This window comes from Grammomys surdaster, unplaced genomic scaffold (assembly GCF_004785775.1).
Source record: "Grammomys surdaster isolate TR1022 unplaced genomic scaffold, NIH_TR_1.0 126048, whole genome shotgun sequence".
In the NCBI taxonomy this organism is placed as follows: domain Eukaryota; kingdom Metazoa; phylum Chordata; class Mammalia; order Rodentia; family Muridae; genus Grammomys; species Grammomys surdaster.
Genome location: NW_021620860.1, coordinates 1,975,571 through 2,003,100, shown reverse-complemented (window position 1 = coordinate 2,003,100; position 27,530 = coordinate 1,975,571). Strand labels below are relative to the sequence as shown.

The window sequence follows — 27,530 nt, the reverse complement described above, 5'->3', positions numbered from 1 at the left end:
CTTTGAGCAAGAGAATGTACACTGGCTACAGTTAAGGGGTGCATGGATGCAGGCTGGTTAGCATCTTAGAGGAGCCCGGAGGCAGCCATGGCCACTCCGGCACAGCCATTCCTGAAGTGGTGACTAAAAGACCCTGCAGATGCTCAGTAAACAAGGTTGCCCTGGATAGCTTGGATCCCACACTCATGGAACTTTCCTTACAGCCGTGGCCAAGTCATTCGTCACCACGGGGCTACGTGGTACCGGAAGGAGACACTCTAGGCATGAAGCACAGGCTGGACCTGGACTGTAGGGTGCGGTGGTGGCCAGGCCTACTTCTAGAAGGGAGGTAGGAAGCGATTAGTTAGGGAAAGAGGAGTGGGGCCACTGGGAGGGAGACTGTGCAGACAGTATGTATGATATCCTGGCTAGGGACAGAGGACGGACTGTGTGGCTGCAGCAGAGGGAGGGGACAGGAAGCGAGGTGACAGAAATCAGGAAGCCTGGTTCAAGAACAGCATCCCAGTTCATAGCCTTAAGTACATCCTTCTCGGTGTATAGAAATGCATCTGTGCTGTCACTGCGTGGCACTGGACAAAAGCCAGCAAGTATGCATTCGGACAGCATTGCCCCTTGGAGTGCACGACCCACAGACAGGAAATGGAGTGCATCAACTGTCACATATGCTATACCTAGGGCTTAACTGACCTCTTTATTACCGTCACCTTGGCTTCAAATAGCCGGTCTACAATCATTAGGCACGTCAACTCTAGTTACCCAGCCCACTAAAGGTGTGCTTCCCCACTCCCAATACACACAGCCGGAGGAGCAGCCTCTCCCAGCCACAGGGACAGTAGTGGACCCACAGAGGAACATGGAGCCCTTTACCTTGAGGTCGTATTTTCGATGTACTGTAAGCCGATGACTGAATACGTTCCTGGTGACCACCATGTACGTTTCCACACCATCCACGGTCAGGCGGTACATGCCCAGGAACTGTGGCAAGAGGGTATTCCCGTGACACTCCACTATGAACTAGAAAAGAGGAAGGGAGGAGGGCTGAGGGGCAGGGGAGCACCTGGAACAACTGGGACTCTCCCAGGCCAAGATGCTCTTGGACACTCACAGGCTCTACAGCGGCTCGGGAGATAGATCAGTGGTTAAGAGCACTGGCTGTTCTTCTAGAAGACTTCAGGAGGACTGGATGACTCCAAATCCACAACCCTGACTATACCTGGATTAAAGCCCAGGGCTTCTGCTCTAACATTGAAGATCAAAAGAAGGTCCCTTTACCACGTCTCAGTAACCATTACACCAGGTGTAACGGTTAACTCCGATGGCTTCTTAACTGGTCTGGAAGCATCTAGGAAAGAACTAGAGAGATGGCTCAGTGGTTAAGAGCATTTGCTCTCTTCCAGAGAACCTGTATTCCATTGCCAGCACCCACGTGGCAGCTCACAACTGCCTGTAACTAGTTTCAGGGGTTCTGACACTTGCTTCTGGCCTCTCTGGGCACCAGGCACACATATGGTTCATATACATATAGTGGTGCATAGACATATATGTAGGCAAAACACCCATACACATAAACAAATTAATTTTTTAAAAAGTCTCTACTCCATCATCATGAATGCTAACCTAAGAGATTAGTACAACAGCCTGGGTACACGGGGTCTAGTCCACAGCCAGGAGGACATGAGGGCAGACCTAAGCAATGATTTAAGCTACTGATGAACCACGGTATGAGGCCATTATTAGCAAGGGGGGAAGGTGGGAGGTAGGGGCAGCTAGAGGAAGTAATATCTGGGACACGCCCTCGGGAGCTGTGTCCTGCCCTAGCCACTTCCTACGCGTCCTTTCTCTGCTCCTAGCCTGTTGTCTCTCCTTGCCACACATTTCCAGCACTGTGACACTTTCGCCAAGCGCATGAGGCCGAGGGACTCATCTCTGCAAAGCCATGAGCCAGAGCAGATCCTTCTTCCCTTTTATTTTTTATTACACTTGATTGGCTGCTTTTCCGTGGTACTACATGCTTGTGGAAGTCAGAGGACGGCTTGCAGGAACCAGTTCTCTCCTTCAACCGTGTGGATTGAATGCAAGTCATCAGGTGTGGTGGTCTGGATGAGAATGGCCCTCAAGAGGCTCAGATGTCTGGACGCTTGGTCCTCAGTTGCTAGCATTGGTTGGGTAGCTTTAGTGGGCGGGGCCTTGCTGGAGGAAGTATGTCGCTTCAGGGCTCTGAGGTTTCAAAGCTACACACTATTCCCAGTTTACTCTCTTGGCTTCCTGCTTACAGTTCAAGATGTAAGCTTTCGGCCTGATGTTCCAGTTGCCAGGCCTGCTGCCTCTATTCCACCATCGTGAATGCTAACTCTCTGGAACTCTGAGCCCAAATAAATTCTTCTAAAAGGTGTCTCAATCATGGTGATTTACCACAGTGCTTGAAAAGGAACTAACATATCAGGTCAGTGGCAAACACCATTGCCTGCTGAGATGTTACTTTACGATGTTTCTTGCCGTAGCAATGAGAAAAAGGACTAACATACTAGGAACAACTGTCACTACCAGACTGGACCTAGCCTCCCCTCCAAGCCCCTCTGTAGCTCTCTCTTTCCCTCTCCACCCCATCCTCCACAGCCCGGGCCTGGGACTCACCATACCTGGTGGTATTCCACAGCCAGGGCCTGGGACTCACCATACCTGGTGGTATTCCACAGCCAGGGCCTGGGACTCACCATACCTGGTGGTATTCCACAGCCAGGGCCTGGGACTCACCATACCTGGTGGTATTCCACAGCCCAGGCCCGGGACTCACCATACCTGGTGGTATTCCACAGCCCGGGACCAGGACTCACCATACCTGGTGGTATTCCACAGCCAGGGCCTGGGACTCACCATACCTGGTGGTATTTCTTTAGGATGTTGTGCATCTCGGCCACATCCTCACTTGACACAGTCTTGATGACAAAACGCCGGTCGTAGGTGGTGAGGAAGCGTGTGCCACACCTGCCCTGGCTGTCACTGTTGATGGGTGCACTGCGTGTCACTGAATTCTGAGGAGTCCAAACAAAAGCAATTGATTTTGATAAGAAACAGGGTTTTTCCCCCTTTTTTCCCACAGTGCTCTGGTGAACCCAGAGCCTTGCACATGCTGGAGAAGCACCCTATTGCTGAGCTACCCCTGCATCCCTAAGATTCTGGCTTCAACTCGGAACTCCTATAGACTGAGAAACACCAAGACACCCAGGTACCCAGGGTGGACCTTTCCTAACCCCTTTTCTCTTAGGGTGTTCTTCTCCAGATAATCAGAGTTGCTCCTACCTTTGACCTCAGACTAGGCTCTGTATTTGTTATGTGTCACATCCATTCACTCAGAGATCTGCTCAGAAAACTAGAACTGCCTCAGTGTAAGGTGAACAAGTTCTAATCTCCACCCTCACAAGCAATATGGCTTCAAGGGAGCTGTTTAAGTTTCCCCACTTGGAACACAGGGAGACAGACCAAGAGGACCGCTGAGTCTCTTGGGTATCGAAGCTTAGGAAAGATTCAAAAGGCCCACCTCAGGGAGCCATGGGTATGTATGCCTCTTTTCTAAGTATTGATCCCATCTCTTGAAAGGATGACGTCACCCCTCTTGCCAGTGCCTCCCTCATCTGAGCATGTCAGAAGGCAATGCGAGGAGCCTGTGCTTCTATCCTCTGGTCCTCTGACCCCAATTATGCTCAGACAGAGAAGTCCAAAGAGGGTGGGACACGTACATAGACAAGGGCACGGGGACTTCAGGAGGTAAGACGCAGGGGCGATCCCTGCTGCCCTGTTGGGATCTGCTCACAGCGAGGTTCCTATCCCAACCTTTCCCAATCTCTTGAAGTCCTTCTAGATCACTTAACACAACCTCACAAAACCCTCTGGAGGGGCCACAGGGACCCTGAAACATCTATTGCCAGCACTTAACTGTAACTCCTACTCCAGGGGAATCCAATAGCTCTGAGCACCATGGCGCTTGCTCACACATACCCACACACAGACACACCCGTAATTAAAAATAAAATGAATCTTAAATAAAAAGGCCAGGTTTGATGACACACATCTTGAATCTCAGTACTCAGGAGGTAGAGCCTTGTGGATCTCTGTGAATTCAAGGCTAGCCTGGTCAACATAGCAGGTTCCTGGACAGTTAGCGCTCAATAATAAACTCAAAGGACAAATCGACAACGGCAGCCTATGGAGGACCAGCACTGTCTTCATAGGGGCAGCAATATCGGGAGTGCTGACATTCCGTAGTAAGGGTGGTAAATTATAGAAGCATGCCCTATGAGTCCCCAGCCCAAAAAAGGTGAGTAAGCCATGTCAACCAGTTGTCCTCTCTTCTGCCTGGCCCTGTAACAGTAGCCAAGTGGAGATACACAGTCCTGGGGCCTTGTGTGCAGCAGCATCTAGGACTCACAAGCACTGGGAACGCAAGAGCTAAGAGTCTGCTCCTAGAAGAGCAGCCTTGCTGCCCTCATTTCAGCCTTGAACACAGTCATATGCCCAAAAGGCTATTAGAGGCACGATGCAGACACAGAGAGGATGTGGTGACACAGCCCAGGGACAGGGGACAAACCACAGTGGAAGGAACAGAGCCAAGCAACTAGAGGTTGGCAGAAGATATTTTCAGAAAAGCAGACTCCATTCAGGTTAGGACTGGGTTCAGGGTTTGGTCTCAGCAGAGGAGCTGGAGGGACCTCAGGACTTCTCAGCCACAGACCTTCCCTCAGGCGCAGGCCTGGCATCTGTTCTCCTCCTTCCTCAGGACACTTATAGCTGCCTGCATGTCCTCCAGAGTGGGGGAGGGGAAGAGAAAGCTCTGGTCTCCAGACCCATCCCACTCCCAGGAACTCTGGCAGGTTCACAACAGTGCCTTCTGGGGTTAGGCATTTGTCCTTGATCCCGCTGTGGTACCTGTGGTACCCGCACAGGTGACTGAAAGAGTAAAGCTCTGGTCCCACTGCTTAAGGGCAAAGAACATCTCCTCCTCCTTCCCTACAGGCTGTGTGCTAGGAAAGACGGCTCTAAGTGCGAAGTAGAGACGGCACAGAGCCGCACAGAGCGTGGATGCTGAGTCAGATTGCTGCCCTGACCGACACTCATGATAGGCCAATGGCTTCTGGGACAGGATCATCTCTGAAGGCAGCAGTCGCCTGCCCCACCATGCCTACCCTCTTCCTGCCCCGCCTACCATGAGGATACGGGCATGTTCAGGAGGAGAAGCTCACACTTGGTAGTAAAATGACGTAGGCTATGTCACCCTTGATGCTTTTCTTTGCCTAATCTGTCTTACCTGCTTTTAACAGGCCTCAGTCAAACTACCAAGGAGAGGGCTTCTCAGCCTAGTCCGGGAATGTCAGACGAAATTCTCACACACAGCTCTCTCCCATTTCCCTCCCTCACCCTCCCCAGGGCAGGAGCATCTTCCATCCTCTGAGGCTCCCAAAGGCTTGCCAGTCCTGGTCTGCTGGCACTAGGGGTGAGGTTGGACAGGGAGATGCAGTAGCCCAGGGACAGCTGACACTCTGCCCACTGCCTGTCTTGTGGCTTCCTGACCCCCTCATCCCTGAATCCTCCTGCTGTGCCAAGACAGCTCCATACCTGGTAATCCTGGTCATCAATGCCAAACCTCTCCCTGAGGTTTCGGAACACCATGGGGCAGTACTCCTTGAACTTGAAGCGGCTGGGGAGGTTTTCCCTGGAGAAAGCAGACACAGGCTTTGTGAACCAGCCTTATGCAGCTGGAGCGACATCAGAGCCCTTCAAAGCATGGCCTGGAGAAATTCTGGGAGTGAGTCTCAAAATCTGCATTCATTGTTTGTTTTTGTTTGTTTTTGAGATCTCACTCTGTAGACCAGGCTGGCCTCAAACTCATAGAGATCTGACCACCTCTGCCTCCCAAGGGCTGGCATTAAAAGCACATGCCACCACATCTGGCAAAAATCTGCAGTTCCAACAAACACTGTAGGCGATTCTAGGCAGGTAGAACTTTACACCTCATCTCTGAAGGAATTCGTCTAATGGTACACTGTAATTCATATGTCTTTGTTTGTTTGCTTGTATGCTGTCCTTAAACTTAAAAAGAAAAGTGTATCTCCTGGGAAGTGAGACCCAGTATACGCACCTGCTCACAATATGCTGGGACGACAGTGTCTAGAAAGCTCTTTTTCACTGAAAGGCCATTCTTCTCTGGGATACTGCCATGGAACTATCCTGAGGATAGCTACGTCCAAGGAGCCCTGCCCGGGTGTCCAAAGGTAAAGGTGGCTTGGCCCAAGTGTTCACCTGTAATTCCAGCAGCACTCAGGGAACTAAAGTAGAAGTGCTGAGAGTTCAAGGCCAACCTGAACTACCTACTGAGTTCCAGAACAGCCTGAGACATACACCCCAGACAAACACACTTGGTTTGTACTGAAGAAGGCTTGAGTCAGCTGACTAGGAATGTGTTTTTTGAGTTTGTTTGTGCTTCTTGGAGTCCTAGGGATCAAGCCCAGGGGTTCCCCATTCCCCCCACGCAAGGCAAGAACTTCGGTTCTCCCACCCAGTTACATGGCAGCCCTTGAATCATGGCTTTATAAAGGCATGCTACTCCTTTGTCAAGCCCAGACTCCTAGACAGAGAGAAAGCTATCTAGAAATGAGGTCCTTCCCCGTCTCCTCCTTTATGGTAAGTCTGCCTAGGGACTCCCTTCCGAACTGAGGCCCTCTGGCTATACCACAATGCTAGACTTCCCAAAAATCAAAGTAAAAGGCCCCTCCTGCAGCCTCCCTACACGTTCCTAGAACTGCACTGTTGTCTGCTGCACACTACCCCTGGAACTACCGAAATGAACGGGAGCAAAGATGAAAGACAGTCACGAGCTCGGGTGTTCTGCTCTAGATCAAGATGCTCGTGGGATGGGAAACCCTGGTGAGAGGCATGTCTGCCCCTGGAGCCCTAACCTCTCAAATAGCAATGCCCGCAGGCAGAGCTTGGTGTTCAACGTCACTACCCAAAGTTTGCACTGTTGATCTTGCGGCTTTTTGGACATCAGACCGATGTCTAGAAGTTGTCTTGACATCTCTGGAGACCTCCCAGTGTTCATCTCTTACCTAGCACCATTGAAGACCTAAGCTAACCCAATTTTTGTTTGTTTGTTGAAACAGGACCTGCTGCCATTCCTTGAGAGGACACTTGGGAAGTGGTTGTTCAGAACACAGATGGCTTCTAGAACAAGATGTCCCTACCTAGTCCGGCAGAGAAAGGCCACTAGGAGATGCTCTAAAGTCAAGCTTTTCCTCTGGGCTCAAAGTCTGAAAATGGCAGGGTGACTGCCCACCCAGCTGGTGAGGAAGGACAATGGACAGCGAGGCCTGGGAGGAGCATGCGTGGTGGAGCGTGGTGGGAATGCCAAAAGGCTTCTGGTGTGGCCCGTGGTGAAGAGTAAATTCAGGCTGCCAGAAAGGCTTAGAAGCCAAGAGTGGGTGCGGGCCTGGGACTCCAGCATCCGACGTGGAGGCAAGCGGGCTGTCAAAAGGTCAAAGCACCAAACTGAGATCCAACCTGGACTATATGAGATTCCGTCTCAAAGTAGCAATGGCAGCAAAAACAAGAAAAGGCTCAGAAGGCAGGTGTAGCATGTCACATTTATAATCCTAGCATTCAGGAGGTTGAGGCAGGAGGCCTGCCAAAAGTTTGAGGCCAACCTTGTCCACACAGTAGGATTCAGGCCACTCTGAATCCCAGCCATATACCTGTAATCCCTAAGCTAATGGGGCAGAGGCAAAATTCGAAATTTGAGCCTGAAATTTGAGGCCAGCCTGGTCTACATAGTGAGCCCCATGACATCCTACATAGACAAATCTTGTTTCAACAAACAAACAAAAAAATGGCTTAGCATAGGTCCTCAATGGGGAAGAGAGGACCACTGGAAGGTTTCCAAAGATGTCAAGACAACTTCTAGATACTGGTCTGACGTCCAAAAAGCCGCAAAGTCACCAGTGAGAAGAGTTACTCTGGGTAATGGTGCTGAGTACCAGGCCCCGCCTGAGGTTGATCTTATCCCACATGGGTGGGAGAACAAAGGACTTGGCTACATCCAGACCAGGAACAAGCTCCGTAACTGAGATGAAGACAGGGCCCCTGGCGCAGCACAGTACACCTCAGCTCCCAGCATCTCACTTCTCTGGAGCTGGTCCTGGGTGAATGACCTGGGGTGCCCGGCCACACGCCCCAAGGGACACTGAAGGTAGGCGATACAGAAGGGAGCCGGGCATGGGGAAGTCACATTTTTTAAATGCATCTTCCAGATCCGTTGGTCAACTCTGCCAACAGGTGTACTTGTGACTCAATGTCGGGAGCTTTAAGGAAGCAAAGGATTGTCCACAAAACCTAAGCCCCTCCCCCAGGAGACCACTTACTTATTGAAGAGATGATTGTCCACCTTGATCTTGCTATAAGCTTTGAAGTCATCTGGCATTAGCATGACAGGGACAGGGACATTGCTCAGCTCATTGATCTGCAAAGCAAGGGTAAAGTGAGGGTCTCAGCCAGGAGGTCCCGCCTCAGAGACAGAACGTCAGCCTGGAGGCCCCGCCTCAGAGACGAACGTCAGCATGGAAGCCCCGCCTCAGAGACAGAACGTCAGCATGGAACACACCCCATCCGGATTCTCTCCCTGTCTGCTTCTGCTCTTCTCAGACTCACCTCCACCTGTTCAAGTCTCCTCTTCCCGATAAGGAAGAGTTCAAAAGACACCCGTTCCCTGAGGCTTGCCGTCTTCCTCAGGCCTACCACATATTTCAGTTAATGCAGATAAACCTCGTGGGCCTGCTGGACTTCAGCTAGGCAATGCCGTATGGCTGATCTTTCTTTTCTTTCCGATGCTGGGAATCAAATCCAGAACTTTGCACATGCCAGGTCGTCCTATTGACTGTGTTAGTGAAGATCACCTACTTGACCTGTGGGGACTCCAAGACGGCACCCTTGTACACGACAGTTACTCAAAAAATATTTGTCAACTGTAATAAATGCATTAACGGATAAATGTCCTACAACCTCGGTGCATACTATGTGACGCCTTTGGTTATCTTAAATTGAGGGTCATTCAAGAAATTAGCTCATGACAAGAAAAAAGCTGGGTGGACCTGAGTGGGTGTAACTTGTATTTCTGAAGGATTAAATGTGAAGTCACGGGGTATGGCTTTGCATGCCTTTAATCTCCACACTCTACAGTCAGATACAGGCAGGATCTCTGTGAGTTCAAGACCAACATGATCTACAGAGCTCCATTCCAGCCAAGGCTACATAATAAGGCCAAGACTCAAAATAGACAGACAGACAGACAAAATATAATGAGAAGAGGAGTTAAACATCTGGGCCCTGGTTCATTTTGACCCCCATGAGGAAAGCAAGACCAGTTCACCATGCAACAGCCTGCTTATGCTGAATTGGGGGGAGATGCCTTGCCCTAGTGGAAACACACGCACACGTGGACACACACACACACAAGCACACGAGGGCACGCACAAGGCCTAGACAAGGGAGCTGGCTCCCCATCGGTGCAGCGCTGAGCGTGGCTCCTGCACTTCCCCATCTTGTTTGGTCAATTAGTGGTCTAATTAGCCACAGATGTCCTCCCCCACCACAGCAGAGTGTTTGACATTTGACCCTCCACCCAGTCGCCACTAATGCATTCAGGATTTACAGAGAAAACCTAAGTCATGGCTTAATGGACTGGGGGATGAAGGGCACAGCCTTCTGTCTCCCAGGTCCTCTCTACGCAGACCCTCTATTATCTACTCTGGGCCCCATGTGGCAGGAAGGGGATATCCTACAGTCATTAGGGCTCCATCAGGAGTACAAATGGGGGAACTGGCATTTAATTTGCTGCTCCTTTTATGTTCTAAATCTTTTTTACTTAGAAATGTCAGATGATGGAGTAAGTTTCAAGTTAATGGAGCCAGTGAACCACTTTCCCAGAGCTGGAAAAGCCCAGTGCACTTATAGATAAACTGAGGAAGATGGAGTGTGTGTGTGTGTATAGAAGTATAGAAGGAGGGAGGAAGGGAGGCAGGGAAATAAGGAGGAGGGAGGGAGGGAGAGAGGGAGGGAGGGAGAGGGAAGGAGAGAGAGAGAGAGAGAGAGAGAGAGAGAGAGAGAGAGAGGGAGCGAGCAAGCACGCAGTGAGGGAGCTATTCAACAAACAGCTGGCAAAACCAAAACCTTGACAGCAATAGACAGGTAAGCACACCCCAGGTAACTGCATTTACGTGAAACTCCAGAGCAGGGATCTAAACACAGAAATCCCATATTCCAGTCTGTGTGGGCTGCGGATGGCCAGTAGTGAAAGGAACTGAGGAGACGTGCTCCCTCCAAACCCCCGGCATGGTGGCACACCTTTAGAACCATCCCAGCGGTTAAGAGCACTGGCTGCTCTTCTAGAGGTCCTGAGTTCAATTCCCAGCAACCACATGGTGGCTCACAATCATCTGTGATGAGATCTGATGCCCTCTTCTTGTATTCAAGTGTACATGCAGATAGAGCACTCATATACATAAAATAAATAAATCCTTTAAAAAAAAAAAAAAGGAAGGAAGGAAGAAAGAACAATCCCAGCCAATCCCAGCACTATGGAGTCTTAGGGAAGTGGAACTCTGTGGAGCTCTGTGAGTTCGAGGCCAGCTTGATCTACATAGCAAGTTCTAGGACAGCCAAGGCTACATGGAAAGATCCTGTCTCAAAAAACAAAAAGCAAGCCAAAAAGAAGCAGCAGCACATCCCAGGGTGATAAAAATAGTCACGGCAGGGGCGGTGGCACCTGTCAGCAATCTTAATACCTAGGAAGAGGAAAATCAAGAGTTCAAGGCCAACTGAGCTACATGAAAGTGTCTAAAATAAAACGGAAGTACAAAAGGCTGGGCATGTAGCTTCGTGCAGACCAAACATTGGACCTCCATATATATAAGGCCCTGGGTTCAATCCTCACACTGCAAAAATACGAAACATATAAAACCTATGTTGTTTGGTTACATGAGCATATATTTTTTGTGAAAAGTCAGTACGCTCACTGGTCATTAAAGATTCGTGGGGTTTACTGTACTCGAAGTTTTCTTTGATAAAGGCAGTTCTGTAATTCCCAGCATCCCCCACTGTGATGGCCTTCATTGGCTACACCTTCCACTGGTCAAAAGAACAGCTGCACTGTAAGGGTGCCCCCGAGAACTGACTGTCAAATCCGGGCCTGCGGTGGAAACTGCTCCATCTCCTTGGTCCTCTGCCATCAGACATGGTTATTCCTTGTCCCTGGGATTCCAAGCCTCGCTCTAGAAGTTAAAGGAGAAACAGACACTCGACAGCTGAAGTGGGAAGACCTCGGGTTTAAAGCCAGCCTGGGAAACACAGAAAGATCCTGGCTGAAAGTTAAGAGTGGGGTGGGCTTGGACACGCCTGGAGATCTGGCAGTTAGGAGACAGAGGCAGAGACAGTGACAGCAGGATGAGTCAGACAGGAAGACTATCACAAGCAAACATCGAAAACAAAGGGGGGAAACCGCCTTTAATTCCAACATTTGGGAAGCAGAGGCAGACAGATCTGAGTTGGAGACCAGCCTGGTCTACACAGCCAGTTCCAGGCCAACCTGGTCTACATGGAGGTGAGGCTCTAGCCTCAGAAAACAAACTCCTAAAAACAAAGAGGCAAGACAGAAAATGCAGTGCAGGGCTCTTAGACAAGTCTGACTTTTCCCTAGTCTGAGATAGACCCTTTCCTATGCAGACCTGGCTAGCCTGGCACCTGATATGTAGACCAAGCTGGCCCCAAACATGTGATCCTAGTGCCTCTCTGCTTCTCTCTTTCCCTGGGTCACCCGCATGCTGAGCCTCAGTCTGGCTTTCCCTGTTCATCCCTCCGTTAGGAAGAACATTTCATTGGCCCAGAGAATACTTTACCCTCAAGTACTACACACCCTGCAACTAATACAAGACATAACTTAGTGCTAAGGCCAGGGCTTGATGCTTCTGGAAATAAAAGACTGTATATTAACCACAATTTTATTGTTGTTGTTGTTATTATTATTATTATTGGCTTGTTTTTTTTAAGACAAGGTTTCTCTGTGTAACCCTCTCTGTAGACCAGGCTGGCCTCCACCTCAGAGATCCACCTGCTTCTGCTTCCTGAGTGCTGGGATTAAAGGCATTTGCCAGCACCGCTGGGGGCACACTGATTATTCATTTTTTTGTTTTTGTTTTACGAGACAGGGTTTCTCTGTATAGCCCCGACTGTCCTGGAACTCACTCTGTAGACCAGGCTAGCCTCGAACTCTCAAACTCAGAAATCCACCTGCCTCTGCCTCCCAAGTGCTGGGATGAAAGGCGTGCGCCACCACCGCCCGTACACTGATTATTCCAATAGGACCAGCCGGAACTATTCTAAGAGGATCTACTAAGGAACGCTTTACTCATTAATTCTCTGAACCTTTTTTTAAAGCTTTATTTTTAATTACACATTTATGTGTATGTCTGTGCTTGTAGGTGTATATATAACGAGTGTGGGTACCTGAGGGGCTAGAACAGGATAGCAGAGCCGCCGGAGCCGGCGTGAACAGGTGGCAGGAGGCACTACTCGTCATGGGAACTGGAAATGGGATTCAGAACTCGGGACCCTGCAAGAGCAGTGCACACTTCTTTTTTAACACTTCTTTTTATTTATGTGTGTGAGCACATGTGAGTGCTTGCACGTGTATATGGGGGAGTGGGGAATGATTATCCCGTGCATGTGGGTGCCTCCAGAGGCTAGAAAGGAGTGTTGGATCCCCCTAGCTGGAGTTACAGGAGGTTGTGAGCCACCAGACATGGAAGCTTAGGAACTGAACTCATGACCTCTGGAAGAGCAGCCAGTGCTCTAACTACTGAGCCGTCTCTCCAGCCCTCTGTGTAACTCTTACTGTAACATGGTTTAGATGGTTGTAAGCTGGCTATCTTTGGGTTTGGATTCCAACCTTTTTATTACTGAGTCTACAATGTAACAACAGACCGGTTAAGCTCAGATAGTACAACAGTGAACAATTATCTCTCACCTTTGGTTCTGTGGAGCCACGGCTACAGATGGTGACTCACTCTGGGGACCAGAAGTACCTTTTTCCCCTTAGTTGTACTAAATTTTACGTCCCCAGAGAGCTCAATATGATTTCAGTTGAATAGTACTTATTGAAATAGCTACTATATACGTCTTTCTATGTTGGGTATATGTGTGGGGGGGGAGGGTAGGAAGATGTTGTATACACAAAAGAAATAAGACACGCATGCTAAGCCGGGCAGTGATGGCGCACGCCTTTAATCCCAGCACTTGGGAGGCAGAGGCAGGCGGATTTCTGAGTTTGAGGCCAGCCTGGTCTACAGAGTGAGTTCCAGGACAGCCAGGGCTACACACAGAGAAACCCAGTCTCGAAAAACAAAACAAAACAAACAAACAAACAAAAGACACTCATGCTCTTATGGGGATCATGAAACAAACCCCACACATGGACTCTCAGGGAGCACACAATCAAGTGGGAACATGGAAAGACACAAGCAGAGGTTCTAAGGACGGATCCCTGCCCCTCATACATCAGGCTACAGACCGGGAACCTAAGCCACTCCCAGCATTGCCAAGAACACCTGACACTGGAAGACTCTACAATAAGATCATGTTACATCTCTGCTTAAAAATCTTCCATGGTTCCTCATCAATCCCAGGGCAAAGTTTTAACTCCTTAGCCTGGCATTCAATACCTTTCCTGATCTGGCTTAGTCTCTGCCAAACTCGATTGACTTTAGGCCAAGAGTGTGCCAGAAGCTGAGGATATCCAAACAAAAAGACATCTTTTCCATTTGGGTGGGAAGACAGCTGGGTAACAAGAGAGATGTGAGGAGTGTTGGAACTGTGTTCCATATAACAGGAGACGAAAAAGCAGACTAAGGGACAGCTAACTCTGTCTGGCAGTGGGAAAGAAAGCGCCAGTGGCTAGGGCAGGTGCATTTGAAAAAAGTCTAGGATGGACCTTAGGGGGAAACAGAGGAAGGGAATTCCAGGTAGTGGGGATAGCCAGCTCCAAGCCTCAGTTGCGAAATACAGTGCATGTTTCTGGAGTAGTAATAGTGGGCAGTCACACGTGGGAGGGCACAGGTCAGAGGTGAAGGGTTGGGGTGGGGATACAGCAGAGACAAGTAAATGATCCAGCATACTATGAATATTAATTAATAAATAACAACTGATGGTGTATGCCTACAGTCCTAGTCATTTAGAAGTCTGAAACTGGAGGGACCACAAGTTCGAGACCAGCCTGCACTGGGCTTCCAAGCAAGTTCAAGGTCTGCATTGGCAGTTTTGAAAAATGGGTCTCTAATCTCAGCACTCAGGAGGCAGGGAGAGCTCTGTGAGTTTGAGGCCAGCCTGGTCTACAGAGTAAATTCCAGGACAGCCAGGGCTACATAGTGAAACCCTGTCTCAAACAAAAACAAAGCAAAAAACAAAACAAACAAACAAAGCCAAAACAAAAAGAAGGAAGGAAGGAGAGAAGAAAGGAAGGAGGGAAGGAAGGAAGGAAGGGAGGGAGGGAGGGAGGGAGAGAGGGAGGGAAAGAAAGAAGTGTCTCAAAGAGTTTTAAAAGAGGCATGGGAAGTGATAGGTTGCAGTTGGACATCTGCTACCAAGTCTGATGACCTGAGTTCCATTCCAAGAACCCTGGTGGTGGATGGAAAAAATGACTCCTAAAAGTTGTCCTCTAACCTCCACACACAAGACCACACACACAGGATCATAAATAAATAAATTAATGTTTTAGAATAAAATGAAGAAGAGCTGAGGTGGCAGGATAGCCAGGTTTCTAAAACAAACAAACTAACAAACAAACAAACAAGGCTGAAGAGATGGCTCAGTGACTAAGAGCATTGGCAGCTCTTCCAGAGGTCCTGAGTTCAATTCCTACCAACATCATAACCCTCTATAATGAGATCTGGTACCCTCTTCTGGCTTGCAGGCATACATGCAGGCAGAACACTATATATTTAATAAATAAATCTTTAAATAAACAAATAAAATGATATAAAGGGGTTGGAAATGTAACTCAGTATTAGAGAACTTGCCTAGAGTACCAAGGCTCTGAGTTCAACACTAAGTACAAGTACAAAGATTAACTGATTAAAATAACAGTTGCTGGGGCTACAGAGATGGCTCAGTGGTTAAGAACACTGACTGCTCTTCCAGAGGTCCTGAGTTCAATTCCCAGCAACCACATGGTGGCTCACAACCATCTGTAATGGGGTCTGGTGCCCTCTTCTGGTGTATCTGAAGAGAGAAATGGTGGTGTATTCATATGCATAAAATAACAGTTGCTTGTATTGACTAAATCCCAGGTTGATGCTTTCTAAGATTGTAACATCAGTGTATTTAATGAATTTTCTCTCCTATGTCTTTTTCCCCCATTTATTTATTCTGTGTGCATGTGTGCCTGGGGAAGTGTGCAGGATGATTCTTTATGGGCCCATTGAACAGTTCAGATGACAGAGGAGACCAATAATGGAAAGGACATAGGGTTAGAGAGATGGTTCCGTGGTTCAAAGCACTTGTTGCTCTTACAGGGGACTCAGGTTCAATTCCCAGCACTCAAAGTCTGTAATTTCAATTCCAGAACATCTGACGCCCTCTCCTGGCCTTTGTGGGTACTACATGCAGGCAAAACACCATACACATAAAAGATTAAGTCTTCCTTTTGGGAGTGGGAGGGAAGGCTAAATAAAAAAGAATGGAAAGAATGAAAGCCCAGAGAATAATCCAAGATCCGGCTGAATGACAGTTCTGTTTCCCCCAGGGAGAATTACTTAGGCCTGTGTGCATTATAAGCTAGGTATCACATTCAGGGTAAATTGTTTGTTTGTTAGTTTGTTTATTGTGGGTCCTACGGCACACATGTGTAGGTCAGAGGACAACTAACAGGAGCCATTTTTCTCTTTCCTCCACGACATGAGTCCCAGGAACTGAATGCATATGGTCAGGCTTGGTAGCTGATGCCTTTACCTGTATCAGAAGCCGCATAGGCCGGGTAATTATTGCTTTCCATCTGATCTCTCCACTTGGCTGAGAACCCTTACACACGACGGGAACCAAAAGGCTGCTCAGGAAACGTTAAGCTAGAGGATAAATGGGGGGGGGGGGCAGTTGGGAATCTAAAGGCTGAAGGGGAGCAGAAAGATAAACCCAGGGAAGGCAACCAGGACCTTTAACTGTGCCAGTATCTCCCCGTCTGGAGATGGGAAGGTTAAGGTTAGCTGCTGAAGCTATGGCCATACTCTGAAGCCTCACATACCAGAAAGAGAAAAATAAATTCTACTTGGTAGACAGAAGGAACTTAAAGTTTTGTGACAGAAGAGGTCCCAGGAGATGTGCGCTTCCTTGACTAATCCGCACGGTCCTGAGTCTCTCTCTTCCCCTTTCAACGCATCCAATCCATCATGGGATGCAGACCTGCTTGAATGCCAGGCTAAGCACACCACACTGGAAGGCAAGCCTGTTGCATCTCCTCACATAAATGGTTTCTGGATTATCCACATGATTAATTCCACAAGCCATGAGCATAACTAATACAGAGGCTAAGGAAGCTGAGTAAGAGGCAAGGCTGGGCATGGTGGTGCACACTTCCGCACTGGGGAGGAAGGAGCAGGAAGACTACATGCCAGACAGTGAGATCCTGGCTCAAAAGAAAATAAACTGGGCCCTGTGGAGGCGGGGATTTCCCAGCTGCTTAGGAAGGCTGAAAAACCAGGGCCTGCCTGGGATACAGAATAAGTTTAGGCCACGCTGTGCAACTTAATGAGACTCCATTTCAATAAAAAAAAAAAGTAGAAAGGGGCCTTGAGGATGTAACTCAGTTGGTAGAGTATTCATCTGGTAGATGCATATCTGGCCCTAGGGGTTGATACCCACCACTGCATGCATAAAACCAAGAGTAACGATCTGGCGATCCAGCATGTAAATCAAGCACTCAGAAGGTAGAGTTTCAGAAGTTCAAGGTCATGCTAGGCTACACAGAGAGTTTGAGGCCAGCTTGAGCCATGGGATCAGGACTACATTGCTCCTGGTGGGTTGCTAGCCTTAAGTGAAGTTTCTTTTTCTTTAGAAGCCTGATATGACACTATATCTTAAAGTTAGAAAAGGAAAAAAAAAAAAGTGCTTGCCTAAAATGAACAAGGATCTGGGTTCATAACCATATCCCAGGACCACAAAAACAAACGAACAAACAAATATAAACAAACAATCACAATTTGTTTTTAAACACACAAAGGGTTTAATAGACATTCTCCAAAGAAAATATACAATGGCCAGTGCATATGGAAGGATGCTTAACAACATTAGTTACCAGAGAAATGCAAATCAAAAATCACAAGGAGATACTGTTTCCCACCCACTAGAATGCCTATGCTAAAAAAGACAGTAACGAGTGTTAACAAGGAGCTGGGGCAATTACATCACATGCTGCTGGCGGAAATGTACAATGGTATAGCCACTCTGGGGAAGAGCTGGCAGCTTCTCAAACGAGTAAATACAGAGTTACCATCAACTGCTACTACTCCTCCTTGTGACACTCCACATTTAGGTGGTTCCTAAAGGGACTAACAACCACCACACAGGACAGCCTTCAGGTACTGTGTTCCTTCACAGAGTACTTACTCCCTAATTCCAGACCCTCTGAACTATGCTTCATCCACTAAGGCCCCAGGTGTTTTTTCTTTCTTCACTAGTACTGCTCCATCGGGTCTAACATCCTCTCTACCCTCTTTGCCTCCACTGAGGACCACAAGGGGCTGCCTATCTTACGCAGGGACTCCCCTGACTACACTGAGTTCAAATACCTCTCTTAAAGCAAAAACAAATCAGTTCTTTTTTTAAAAAGGTTTCTCTTTTCCACTCAGAAGTGAAGAAAGCAACCAGCTCCTGAGAAGGTAACTGGCTTTTGTCATAGACATATGCATTCACATCTGATTCACCATTTCAGCTCTAGACCAACGTGACAAAAGGCTTCAAACTCTGAGTACATGAAGAACTGAAGAAAAGGTGGTATCTGAAATCTTAAGTGGTAAAGAGGTGTAACAGGACGCTTCTGATGAAAGGGAACCTCCAAGAAAGACCAGCGACTCACCAGGAGCAAATCGGCCCTGATGCCCTGGAGAAATAGCAAGATGTTATGGCTTTCTGGGCACACGTATCTCACATGGCACCTCTACACCTTACCGTAGACCAGAAGGAAGTAAGATAGCTAACTGACCTTCAAGGCTCACCTATCCAGGGCAGTGGCGCTCGAGATCCTCCTCGCACCTGTGTTCAGATTCATGTGGATCTTGCCTAAAGTCAATGCTTTTCCAGCTAGCACACCAAACTTTCTTAAAGTTAGCAAAGGGAAATAGTGACCACCATGCCCTCTTGCCCTCAGTCTTCCATCAGATGCTCAGGTCTTTATAGACTTATTACTTGATCATGAGAAAACCAAATCCCATATGCAATCCCAGGAACTGGTATGCACAGTGCGCGAACACACACACACACACAACCTTCTCCCAGTACATATTCAGGCTCTCTAGCAAGACCATACCCTCATCTAACCTTGGTAATGGCTGAGAGAGTAAAAGGAACAAAAGACCTGTCACTCAAGAACTGCCACTAACCAACAGAGCCTCATGGTGCTGGACAAGGAACTATATCTTACAGCAAGCACAGGCAAGCTACACTGAGCCCAAAGGCTTCAGTCTCATGAGTGAAATTAGGGACCCGAAGTTACTCATCTTGAGGCCTCTTCTATCAGCTCTCTGCAGACAGGATGCTTTCTAGTGAGAAGCAGGATGTCAAACAAAATCAAGGAATGACTCCCAGAAAGGGATGCAGGGTTCACAATTTGCTGACCCATTTTCCCTGGAGATGTCAGATGACCCCAGAAGCAGCAGGAAGAGGAACAAACTCCGCTCACTGCTGACCTCCAGCAGCATCTGGAGAGGTCTAAGGCATCACACTACCCTGCCAGGATACTCATTAACCCAGCGATGACACTGAAAAGGTCTAACGTGCCCAAGACTGAGAGGCCAACAGGACCTCACATACAAACGCACTCTTCTCTAAAGGACGCAGAGATCCGACACGCTGGCTTAGACGGCTGTTCCTCAATCTCTAGCCAAAGACCCCTCTAGGTCTTCTACCAAAGCAACAGAAAAATGAAGTCTTGCTGGCCCTGAGCCCCTGGGTCACTGTTTGGTCTTGTGGAGAATCTCAAGTGTTTGGAAAAGTCAGGGAGCCTAAAGAACGAAACCCACAGGAGACCAACCCTTCATTCTCCCCGTTCTAAACTTGTGGCTGGTGAAGCTGGCACCTAAGGTCCTTCCCTTCCTCTGTTTGCTCCCAGTGTAGGGATTCACAAAGAAACGGTGAGAAGGCAAGAAGCAAGCCGCTGAAAGAGAACAGATCCTTCACCAACGGCACATAAACAAAGTCAACCAGCTAACACTGTCCACATGCCCCTTTTCGGCAGAGGCTGCTGCACAACCCCAAGAGCACCTAGGACCCAAAGGACCCCTCATCTGGGACAGTATCACCGTTATCGCATCCTGGGAAACCATACACAGACGAGAAGCTCAATGTCTTTGAAACATCACAGAAGAACGGGGAAGATACATTATTTCTATAACCAAGTCTACACTCCCTCGGGCCTTGTGTTCACACTTATCCTTCATCCAAGGGGGTCCAAATCAAGTGTCTCTGGTTTAGAGAAGACTCTGCTTCTCCAGTTGGCACGTCTTCATGAAGAAGAAGAAGAAAAGGAAACCCAGAGAGGATTTCCACAGCCAGGGGTAAGGAGGCCTAGAAGATGGGAAACTTTGAACAGCCACACCAACCGAAGGACCACAAACAGTTATATTCAGACAAGCCAGTACCACTTGCCCTGTCAACTGAGCAATGATCTGGTAACAAGCTATAAGGGACAAGAGGAATAGCCATGCAACAAACACACTGAGGGTAGAAGCAGTGTCGTTGCAGCACCCGGGCCTTTCCTCGGAGCTCCGGGGTTGCACGGAGCCAGCATACGGACGCAGGAAGCCAGAAGGGCTGGAGCGAAGGGGAGACGGCATAGCATGGGGACACCAGGCCTCGCGTGGCGAACGGGGAGTGCACGCCCGGCCGGACAGCGTGCACGGGTGGGCGGGCATGCAAGTGGCTCGGTGGAGGGGTTGCAGGCGTCACCCGCGGGGCGAGCGTGGCGAGGCCGGAGGGAGTGGGGGCGCGCACGGGGAAGCTGGTTACCGTGTGGTTCACCCCCCACATCAGGACGCTGAGAATCGGCTCGCTGGCCCGGAATAGCTTCACTTTCTGGCACACGAAATGCTTCTTCTTGGTCTTGGTTTTGCTGGCGCTGAGCGGCGCCACCGCCACCGCCGTGGTGCTGGTGCAGTTGGACGACATGCCCGGGGCGGCGGCGGCGGCGGCGGCGAAAGGGGGGGCGGCGGAGACAGCGCACCAGCGAGCGGCCCCAGGCCTCCCCCGAACCGATCCCCACCCCCGCTGCCTCACGGAGCCATGGTCGCGCCCGTCCCGTTACCTCCCCACCCCGCCCCGGTGGTTCCGTCCGCCCCACGCCCCGCCCTCGCTGCGCCGCCCCGCCCCGCCCCGGGGAGCAGGCCAGCCCGTTCCTCACCCCGCCCCCGGGCGGCACCGCCCACTGGATCCCGGCTCTCCCCTCCCCGTCGAAATGGTACCGTCCGTCCCCCGGGCAATTGCGGCCGCCCCGCCCACTCCTCCTCCCTCGGCCTGACTGGAACCCGGCAGGGTTCACGCGCGGGAACGAGGAAGACAGGGAATGGACAGCCTCGAGGCACTCCACGAGAAGGGCTCCCTGCTCCGAGCCCCTCAAGGCCAGGGTCTGGCTTTGCTTCCACCTGAAGTACTAAAATGGCGGCAGCGCCACAGCTTCGGGAGGGGAAGGGCCGGCATGAGAAGAGGCTGGGACATACCATCCCCACCCCGGGGGACAGAGGAGTAACGCGGCAAAGGGAAAGGAAGTCCTGCCTAAAAACCAGGGACCGCCCCCTCGCTCCACCCAAGCGTGGATCTTCCCACTCCCCTGGGCCGACAGCGCGCCCCACCCGCGGGGCACGCCCCCTTTCCCCGGGGCCAATCAGAGGAGCAGACCGGGAATCCTAGGTTTTATGAATGGGCCGCGCGCCCACCCACCTGCCGCCTAGCCTCCTCTATACTGATGGTCAAGTTTAGACATTGCGGACGTGCATTGTAATAATCCTTTCATTCTTGCTCCAAGAAATCTTGAGTAAACTGGCCACGGTTTATTATGCAATTCCACTTGGACGAAAGGTCTCTGTATTCGACACAAAATCACAGGTTAACACTTGGGATATCAAGACTCAGTACCAGGCACATGGTCGGTCGCTCTACACAGTTACAAAAATAAATGTAGCCTTTATTACCAAGTAATAAAATAAAAGCCATAATTAACTAAAGCACAGGGCACCAGGATGAGGTGATTAAATGAATGTTACATTGTCTGGGGGCGACGGGACGACTGAGTTTTTAAGAATTACAGTGTCTGGAATTTTAGTGCTTAAAAAAATAAAAATCCAAACATATTTTAGGAGGAATTAAGAACTGGTAGAACAAGGAAATGGCTTAATGTATGAGTTAAGAGCACCTCTGAGGGCCACCTGGTCTGTAATCACAGCTCGAGGCTGAAACAGGAGCTCTACAGTTTAAGGTCAGCCTTGGCTAGGGTGAGCCTGTAGTCTGTTAAAGAGCACCTAGAAGTTCCCCGGGCAAATGAGGGCTTCTGGTGAAAACACAGAAAGGAATGGCAGTAAAGACATAGAAGTGGCCCCTTGAGTCTTGTCTTAGATTTTTAGTTCTTACAGGGTAAAAGATCGGCTAGGAAGCTGGGGGTGCTGGCCAGTCATTGCAGCCAGCACTCGGGAGGTAGAAGCAGGAGAGCCACCACCAGGCCACCCAGCCAGTATCACAAAGGGCCCATATCACAAAGCAGCAGCAGTAGCAGCTGTGTGGTCAGAGGATGGACGTTCAGGGTCACCTTCAGCTTACACAGTACATTCAAAGCTAGCCTGAGCTAGCCTCAACAGACAAACAAACAAACAAAAAAAATAGCCAGAAAACAAACAGCTTCCTCAGTATATTTTCTTTCAGGAGTCACAGGACATCCTGACAGCATGGGTCCTGATTCCTGCCCTACTGGTGCCCACTATGAGATTCTGAGGACCAGAGGAGGAGGTGTATCTTGGTAGGTGTGTCCTTCTTGAAGCCAGTACATACCTATAAATGCAATGTAACACATTTGTAGAGGACAAAGTCAAAAGGTTAGCTACCCCACAGCTAGATTCTGTCAGTAAGCCCGAAGCTCTCCTATGCCCCAAATCAGAGAGGAGAGTAAGCCAAGCTGCCTTACTGTGTTACTTTTCTGACAGTCATTGAACAAAATGACTTTTTAAAAGCAAATATGGAATTATACATTTGTAATACATTACACCATTACAGCTTAAAGCCCAGGTAGTTAGCAGTTCACTCAGGGCCTTTGGTTCTGTTTTCTCTTCCATCTTCTTTGTCACTCTCTTGGCTCTCCCTGCTGCTTGGCTATCCTGTCACATAATCTAAATAAAGTTAATGTTCATTTATCCAAGTAAGCACTATTCATCTGGGTGGCTATGGAGAGAGGCCTGTGGAAGTCTGTGCCACTCATTCAGGTGGGAGGGAAGAGGGGTGACAAGCATCCAAGCCTCCCAGGACCATCCACTAAAACATAGTCAAAACCCACAGTGCATCCCGCAGAAGTTCCTGAGGGTCCTGGAATCAGGTCACATCCATTGTTAAACGATGTGAAGTGTTTCAGGAGTCAGTGGACAAAGGGCACTTTGAACAGTGGTGGTTTTTCATCTGTACAGAAGCCATTTGAACTCTTATAAAGAGAATTTTAAGGAGTCAGCAGCCTCCCTGGCAAATTCAGGCAAACCAGTAAAAGAGACTGGTTTTCATCTTCTCATGAAGTTCTTCTCCAGAGCTACCGACGTCCGCTGTAGAGACTGGATGTTGCGCTTCACCCGGTCCTCCAAGGAGGAGGTCGAAGCACTCTCCAGCTTCATGCGGCTAGGGAAAGAAAGACAGGTGAGTGGAAAAAAGAACATTTTCAACTGGTCAACCCTGGCAGAATCAGAAGAAACAGGTTTGTAGCCAGAAAGCAACTGCAGAAATGCAAGCTCTTTTCAGCCCACATAGACAATTTTCAAAGGACTCCATCTGGAACCAGGGTTTTTAAATGTCCATAAGGGAAAACTCATCTGTTTTGGAAAACAAGTCAAGTTTCATTGGAAAAAGGTTTTCTGAGCCACAAATTTTTACTTAAAAGGAAGGCCAAAGAATTTCAGTGATTTGGGAAAAATACCAATTACTTCTTCCACGTCAAATAAAAATGCTATTATCTGGTTAGAAACTGGGAGCAGTGCCACAGTGATCCCAAGGCTGAGTTCTGAAGTCTTGGCACAGATGAGCAGCACCACCGACCCCAGCAGTGGGCTTGCTGCCACGTAACCTCATGGAGCCCATGCAGGTGGAGCCCAGGCATGAGGAACCACTTACTGGATGAACTTGCCGGACCGAGAGTCCAGCCTCTCCAGCCGGTGCTCCCGCTCGTCCTCCTTGGCATGCCGCTTGAGGGTGTTGATCCTCTCCTCCTCCCTCCATTTGGCATTTTCCATCATTTCCTGCCGTTTCCGCTCCAGTTCCTCCACTGAGAGTTTTCTGTTGAGCACAGAAATAATTCCAGGTTCTACCCATTCCCCAGCAAAATCAAACAGGACAGAGGCAGCTCGGCATGCAGGCAGGTCACAGGCTTGCCAGCTGGGGTCCCTTAAAAGGAGGAGCAATGCCATGCTAGGTGAGTTTCCTTCCTTCTGATGCCTCAGGCAGATGGTTCCAACCAAACCATGAAGACTTCAGTGAAGTATTTCATAATCACACTCAGTAATCTGTAGGATAATTATTTTAAAACAACTACAAAATAGACTGAGAGCTAAGTAGGAACCTAACCTTATAACAAGTTTGCCTCCACCACTAAGAACTTACAGAACAAAGGACTGGGCCATCCACGTGATTGTTGCTACTTCACACTCCGTAAGAGATGCTTACAAACCCAAGGATAAAAACAAAAGCCATGGCTACCAGTTAAGACTGGCTCAAGAGTACTTGCTGTGCAAGGCTGAGGTTCTGAGTTCAAAGCCACAGCACCCCTGTAAAAGCTGGGCATAGCCACACATGCCTGGAACCTTACCATTAATGGGCAAAACCAGGCAAATCCCAGGAACTGGCTGGCCGTTTAGTTTCACTAAATTACTGAGCTCCAGATTCAGTGAGAAACCCAGCTCAGGGAATGATAAGGCAGAGCCCAGTGTCCTCCTCTGGTCTCAGTATGTGTGAGTAGGGGTGTACATGACACGTACATTCATGGATACAACCCGGGAATGTAAAGTGCACTCTGGGATGAAGCTGGATGCCAGCAAACTGACTTGACTTGACCTCAGAATATAATAGGTAGATCGCCTTGCCTGGCATTCATCCTAAATGAAGTTAGAACAAGAAAAGGAAGCGAAGCCGGGCGGTGGTGGCGCACGCCTTTAATCCCAGCACTTGGGAGGCAGAGGCAGGCGGATTTCTGAGTTCGAGGCCAGCCTGGTCTACAGAGTGAGTTCCAGGACAGCCAGGGCTATACAGAGAAACCCTGTCTCGAAAAACCAAAAAAAAAAAAAAAAAAAAAAAAAAAGAAAAGGAAGCGATGAGCCAGATTAGTCACCACCTAACCATGTCAGACACCCAAATCCACTGCTGCTAAAATAGGGATGTTACAGTTTATACACAGATAGCTTATGATACACAGACTTTAAAGGGAAAAATGACAGAGTTCTGTTGTTTTAAAAAGTGCCCATTTGGAGAAACAAACTAAAATACTAAAACCTGACATTTAGTTATCCATGGTAACTATGCTTCCTGTCAAAAACACTAAGCTGGCTAGCCAAGCAGGGTGGCAAACCCCTTTAATCCCAGCACTCAGGAGCTGGAAACAGGCACTTCTGTGAGTTCAAGGCTTCCCTGGTCTATATAGCAAGGGCCAAGACAACCAGGGCTACACAGAGAAACCCTGTCTCAAAAACAAAACAACAGAGACAAAACCACTTCCTAACTAAGAACGGTGGCACTTACCCATAGTTACACAACTTGGGAAGTGGAGGCAGGAGGACAAGGAGTTTGTTTGTGTGAGGCCTCATCTCAAAAACAAACAAAAATCCCTAAAACACAGTTCCACTAAATAAATATATAAAACTGACTACACAGGAGGACTGCCGAGAATTCCAGGCCAGCTGTGTGAGCACATGTGTGTGCACACGTGTACATGGTGTACATGTGGAAGACCACGCCAATGCCAGATGTCACCCCATGCTCCACCATATATTTGGAGACAGGTCTCTCACTGAACCGGGAGCTCATCACTTCAGTCAGACGGCTAACCAGCCCAGGGAGCCACTGAGGCAGCAGCCCTTTATACCCAGTGAGCTATCTCTCTAGTCCTATCTTTGTTTATAATCTTTTTATTAAATGTGTGTGGGTGAGTGGGGAGGTGTACCACAGGGCATATGTAAAGGTCAGAGGACAACTTGTTCTCTTTTTCCTCTCTATGGGTGTTGGTGACCGAACCTAGGATGCCAGCCTTGGCAGCAAGGTTTTACCACTAAGCCATCTGGCCAGCCAGATTTTGTCTGTTCAGTGTGCCTTATGAGTAAAAGCTGACCAGAGGGTGTGGCTATCGGTGTCCACACCTGTAAACACATCACTTGAGAAGCTGAGGTAGGAGGATCACCACAAGCTCAAAGTCAGCCTAGTTCACAATGTAAGACCCAGTATAAAACCGAGCTGGGCGGGACTAGGGATGTAGTTCAGTTGGAAGAGTGTTTGCTCTGAATGAACAAGGGTCTGCTGCCCCCAACACCACATAAACTGGGCGCAGTGGCATATGCCGTCAATCTTAGCACTCAGGAGACGGAGGCAGACTGACCGAGGGTTGCCCTTGATTATACACTGAATTTGAGGCCAGCAGCCTGGGATACATGAGACTATGTTTGAAAAAAAATCAGAGGACTAAAGGAAACCAGATATAATACCAATTTCCCTGCTGCAAGCTGCCTGTAGACGTAGCCTTATGAAATCTGAACTGAGCAGGGTGCTGACTTACCTGGTGTATCCAGAAGCATGCCGCCTCTGGTAGACCTCCTTTTTAGGTGATGGGCTCTCTCTCTCTTTTCTGTTTACCTTAGAGGTGTGCCTGTAATAGACCCAGAGGAAAAGCCCTTTCATGTGGGGGATTATTAGTATACCCTGAACCAATGGAACTCCCTTAAAAGTATAATCCAGGCTAGGGCCACCAAGATGGCTCAGTGGGGTAAAGGCACCTGCCACCAAGCCTGATATCCTGATTTCAGTCTCTAAGAATCCATATGGCAGAGGTCAGAGCCAACTCCCTCACTGTTCTCTGACTTCCACAAACATGCAGTGACACAAAGGTGCGTGCATGCACACACGTGCGCACACACACACAAATAAATAAGGAATTTTTAACTATAATCAAGGGCCTCAGCAGTTAAAATTTCCTGCTAGATAAGTATGCAGACCAGAGCTCAGATCTCAGCACCCAGATAACAAATCAGGGCCACCCTGCACATGCCTGTAACCCAGCACCGAATGGGAAGGAGGCAGGAAGATGTCCGGGTTTGAAGGCTTCCTGACAAAAGGAAGAACAGTGAGCTCTAGGGTTAGGGGGCAGCTGCCTCCATGGAACAAGGTGGAGAGTGGCAGATGGCTTCTTTCGTCCTCCATACATGCACAAGTATGTGCACCCGCCCTCACACATGTGCATTCATCACACATATACACCATACACACAGAAAGAGAATATATAACCCAAAAGCAGAGGAAATTCTGCCAGTACATTATAGTCCTCCAAGTGCAATTCATTGTGACTGCACCGAGACTACACTGTGACTGCACCGAGACTACACTGTGACTGCACCGTGACTGCACTGTGACTGCACCGTGACTGCACCGTGACTGCTCTGTGACTGCGCCGTGACTGCGCCGTGACTGCACCGTGACTGCACCGTGACTGCACCGTGACTGCACCGTGACTGCTCTGTGACTGCTCTGTGACTGCACCGTGACTGCTCTGTGACTGCACCGTGACTGCTCTGTGACTGCTCTGTGACTGCACCGTGACTGCACCGTGACTGCACCGTGACTGCACCGTGACTGCACCGTGACTGCTCCGTGACTGCTCTGTGACTGCACCGTGACTGCTCCGTGACTGCACCGTGACTGCACCGTGACTGCACCGTGACTGCACCGTGACTGCTCCGTGACTGCTCTGTGACTGCACCGTGACTGCTCCGTGACTGCACCGTGACTGCACCGTG

General features: G+C 49.1%; 2 protein-coding genes across 2 annotated transcripts in view; both read right to left on the bottom strand.

Annotated features, from left to right (window-relative positions):
- The window catches only part of Pip4k2b (phosphatidylinositol-5-phosphate 4-kinase type 2 beta), a 29,362-nt gene extending 8,789 nt beyond the window's left edge, over positions 1–20,573 (bottom strand). Inside the window, exons 1-5 of the mRNA XM_028755062.1 lie at positions 20,308–20,573; positions 8,409–8,506; positions 5,611–5,707; positions 2,880–3,032; positions 868–1,014 (exon numbers count right to left, since the gene is read on the bottom strand). Coding sequence (XP_028610895.1) covers positions 868–1,014; positions 2,880–3,032; positions 5,611–5,707; positions 8,409–8,506; positions 20,308–20,466 — 654 coding nt within the window. The 5' untranslated portion in view covers positions 20,467–20,573. The remainder of the gene's footprint in view (positions 1–867; positions 1,015–2,879; positions 3,033–5,610; positions 5,708–8,408; positions 8,507–20,307) is intronic.
- Positions 20,574–21,324: 751 nt separating this feature from the next.
- The window catches only part of Cwc25 (CWC25 spliceosome associated protein homolog), a 25,563-nt gene continuing 19,357 nt past the window's right edge, over positions 21,325–27,530 (bottom strand). Inside the window, exons 6-8 of the mRNA XM_028754988.1 lie at positions 26,297–26,386; positions 23,653–23,814; positions 21,325–23,163 (exon numbers count right to left, since the gene is read on the bottom strand). Coding sequence (XP_028610821.1) covers positions 23,049–23,163; positions 23,653–23,814; positions 26,297–26,386 — 367 coding nt within the window. The 3' untranslated portion in view covers positions 21,325–23,048. The remainder of the gene's footprint in view (positions 23,164–23,652; positions 23,815–26,296; positions 26,387–27,530) is intronic.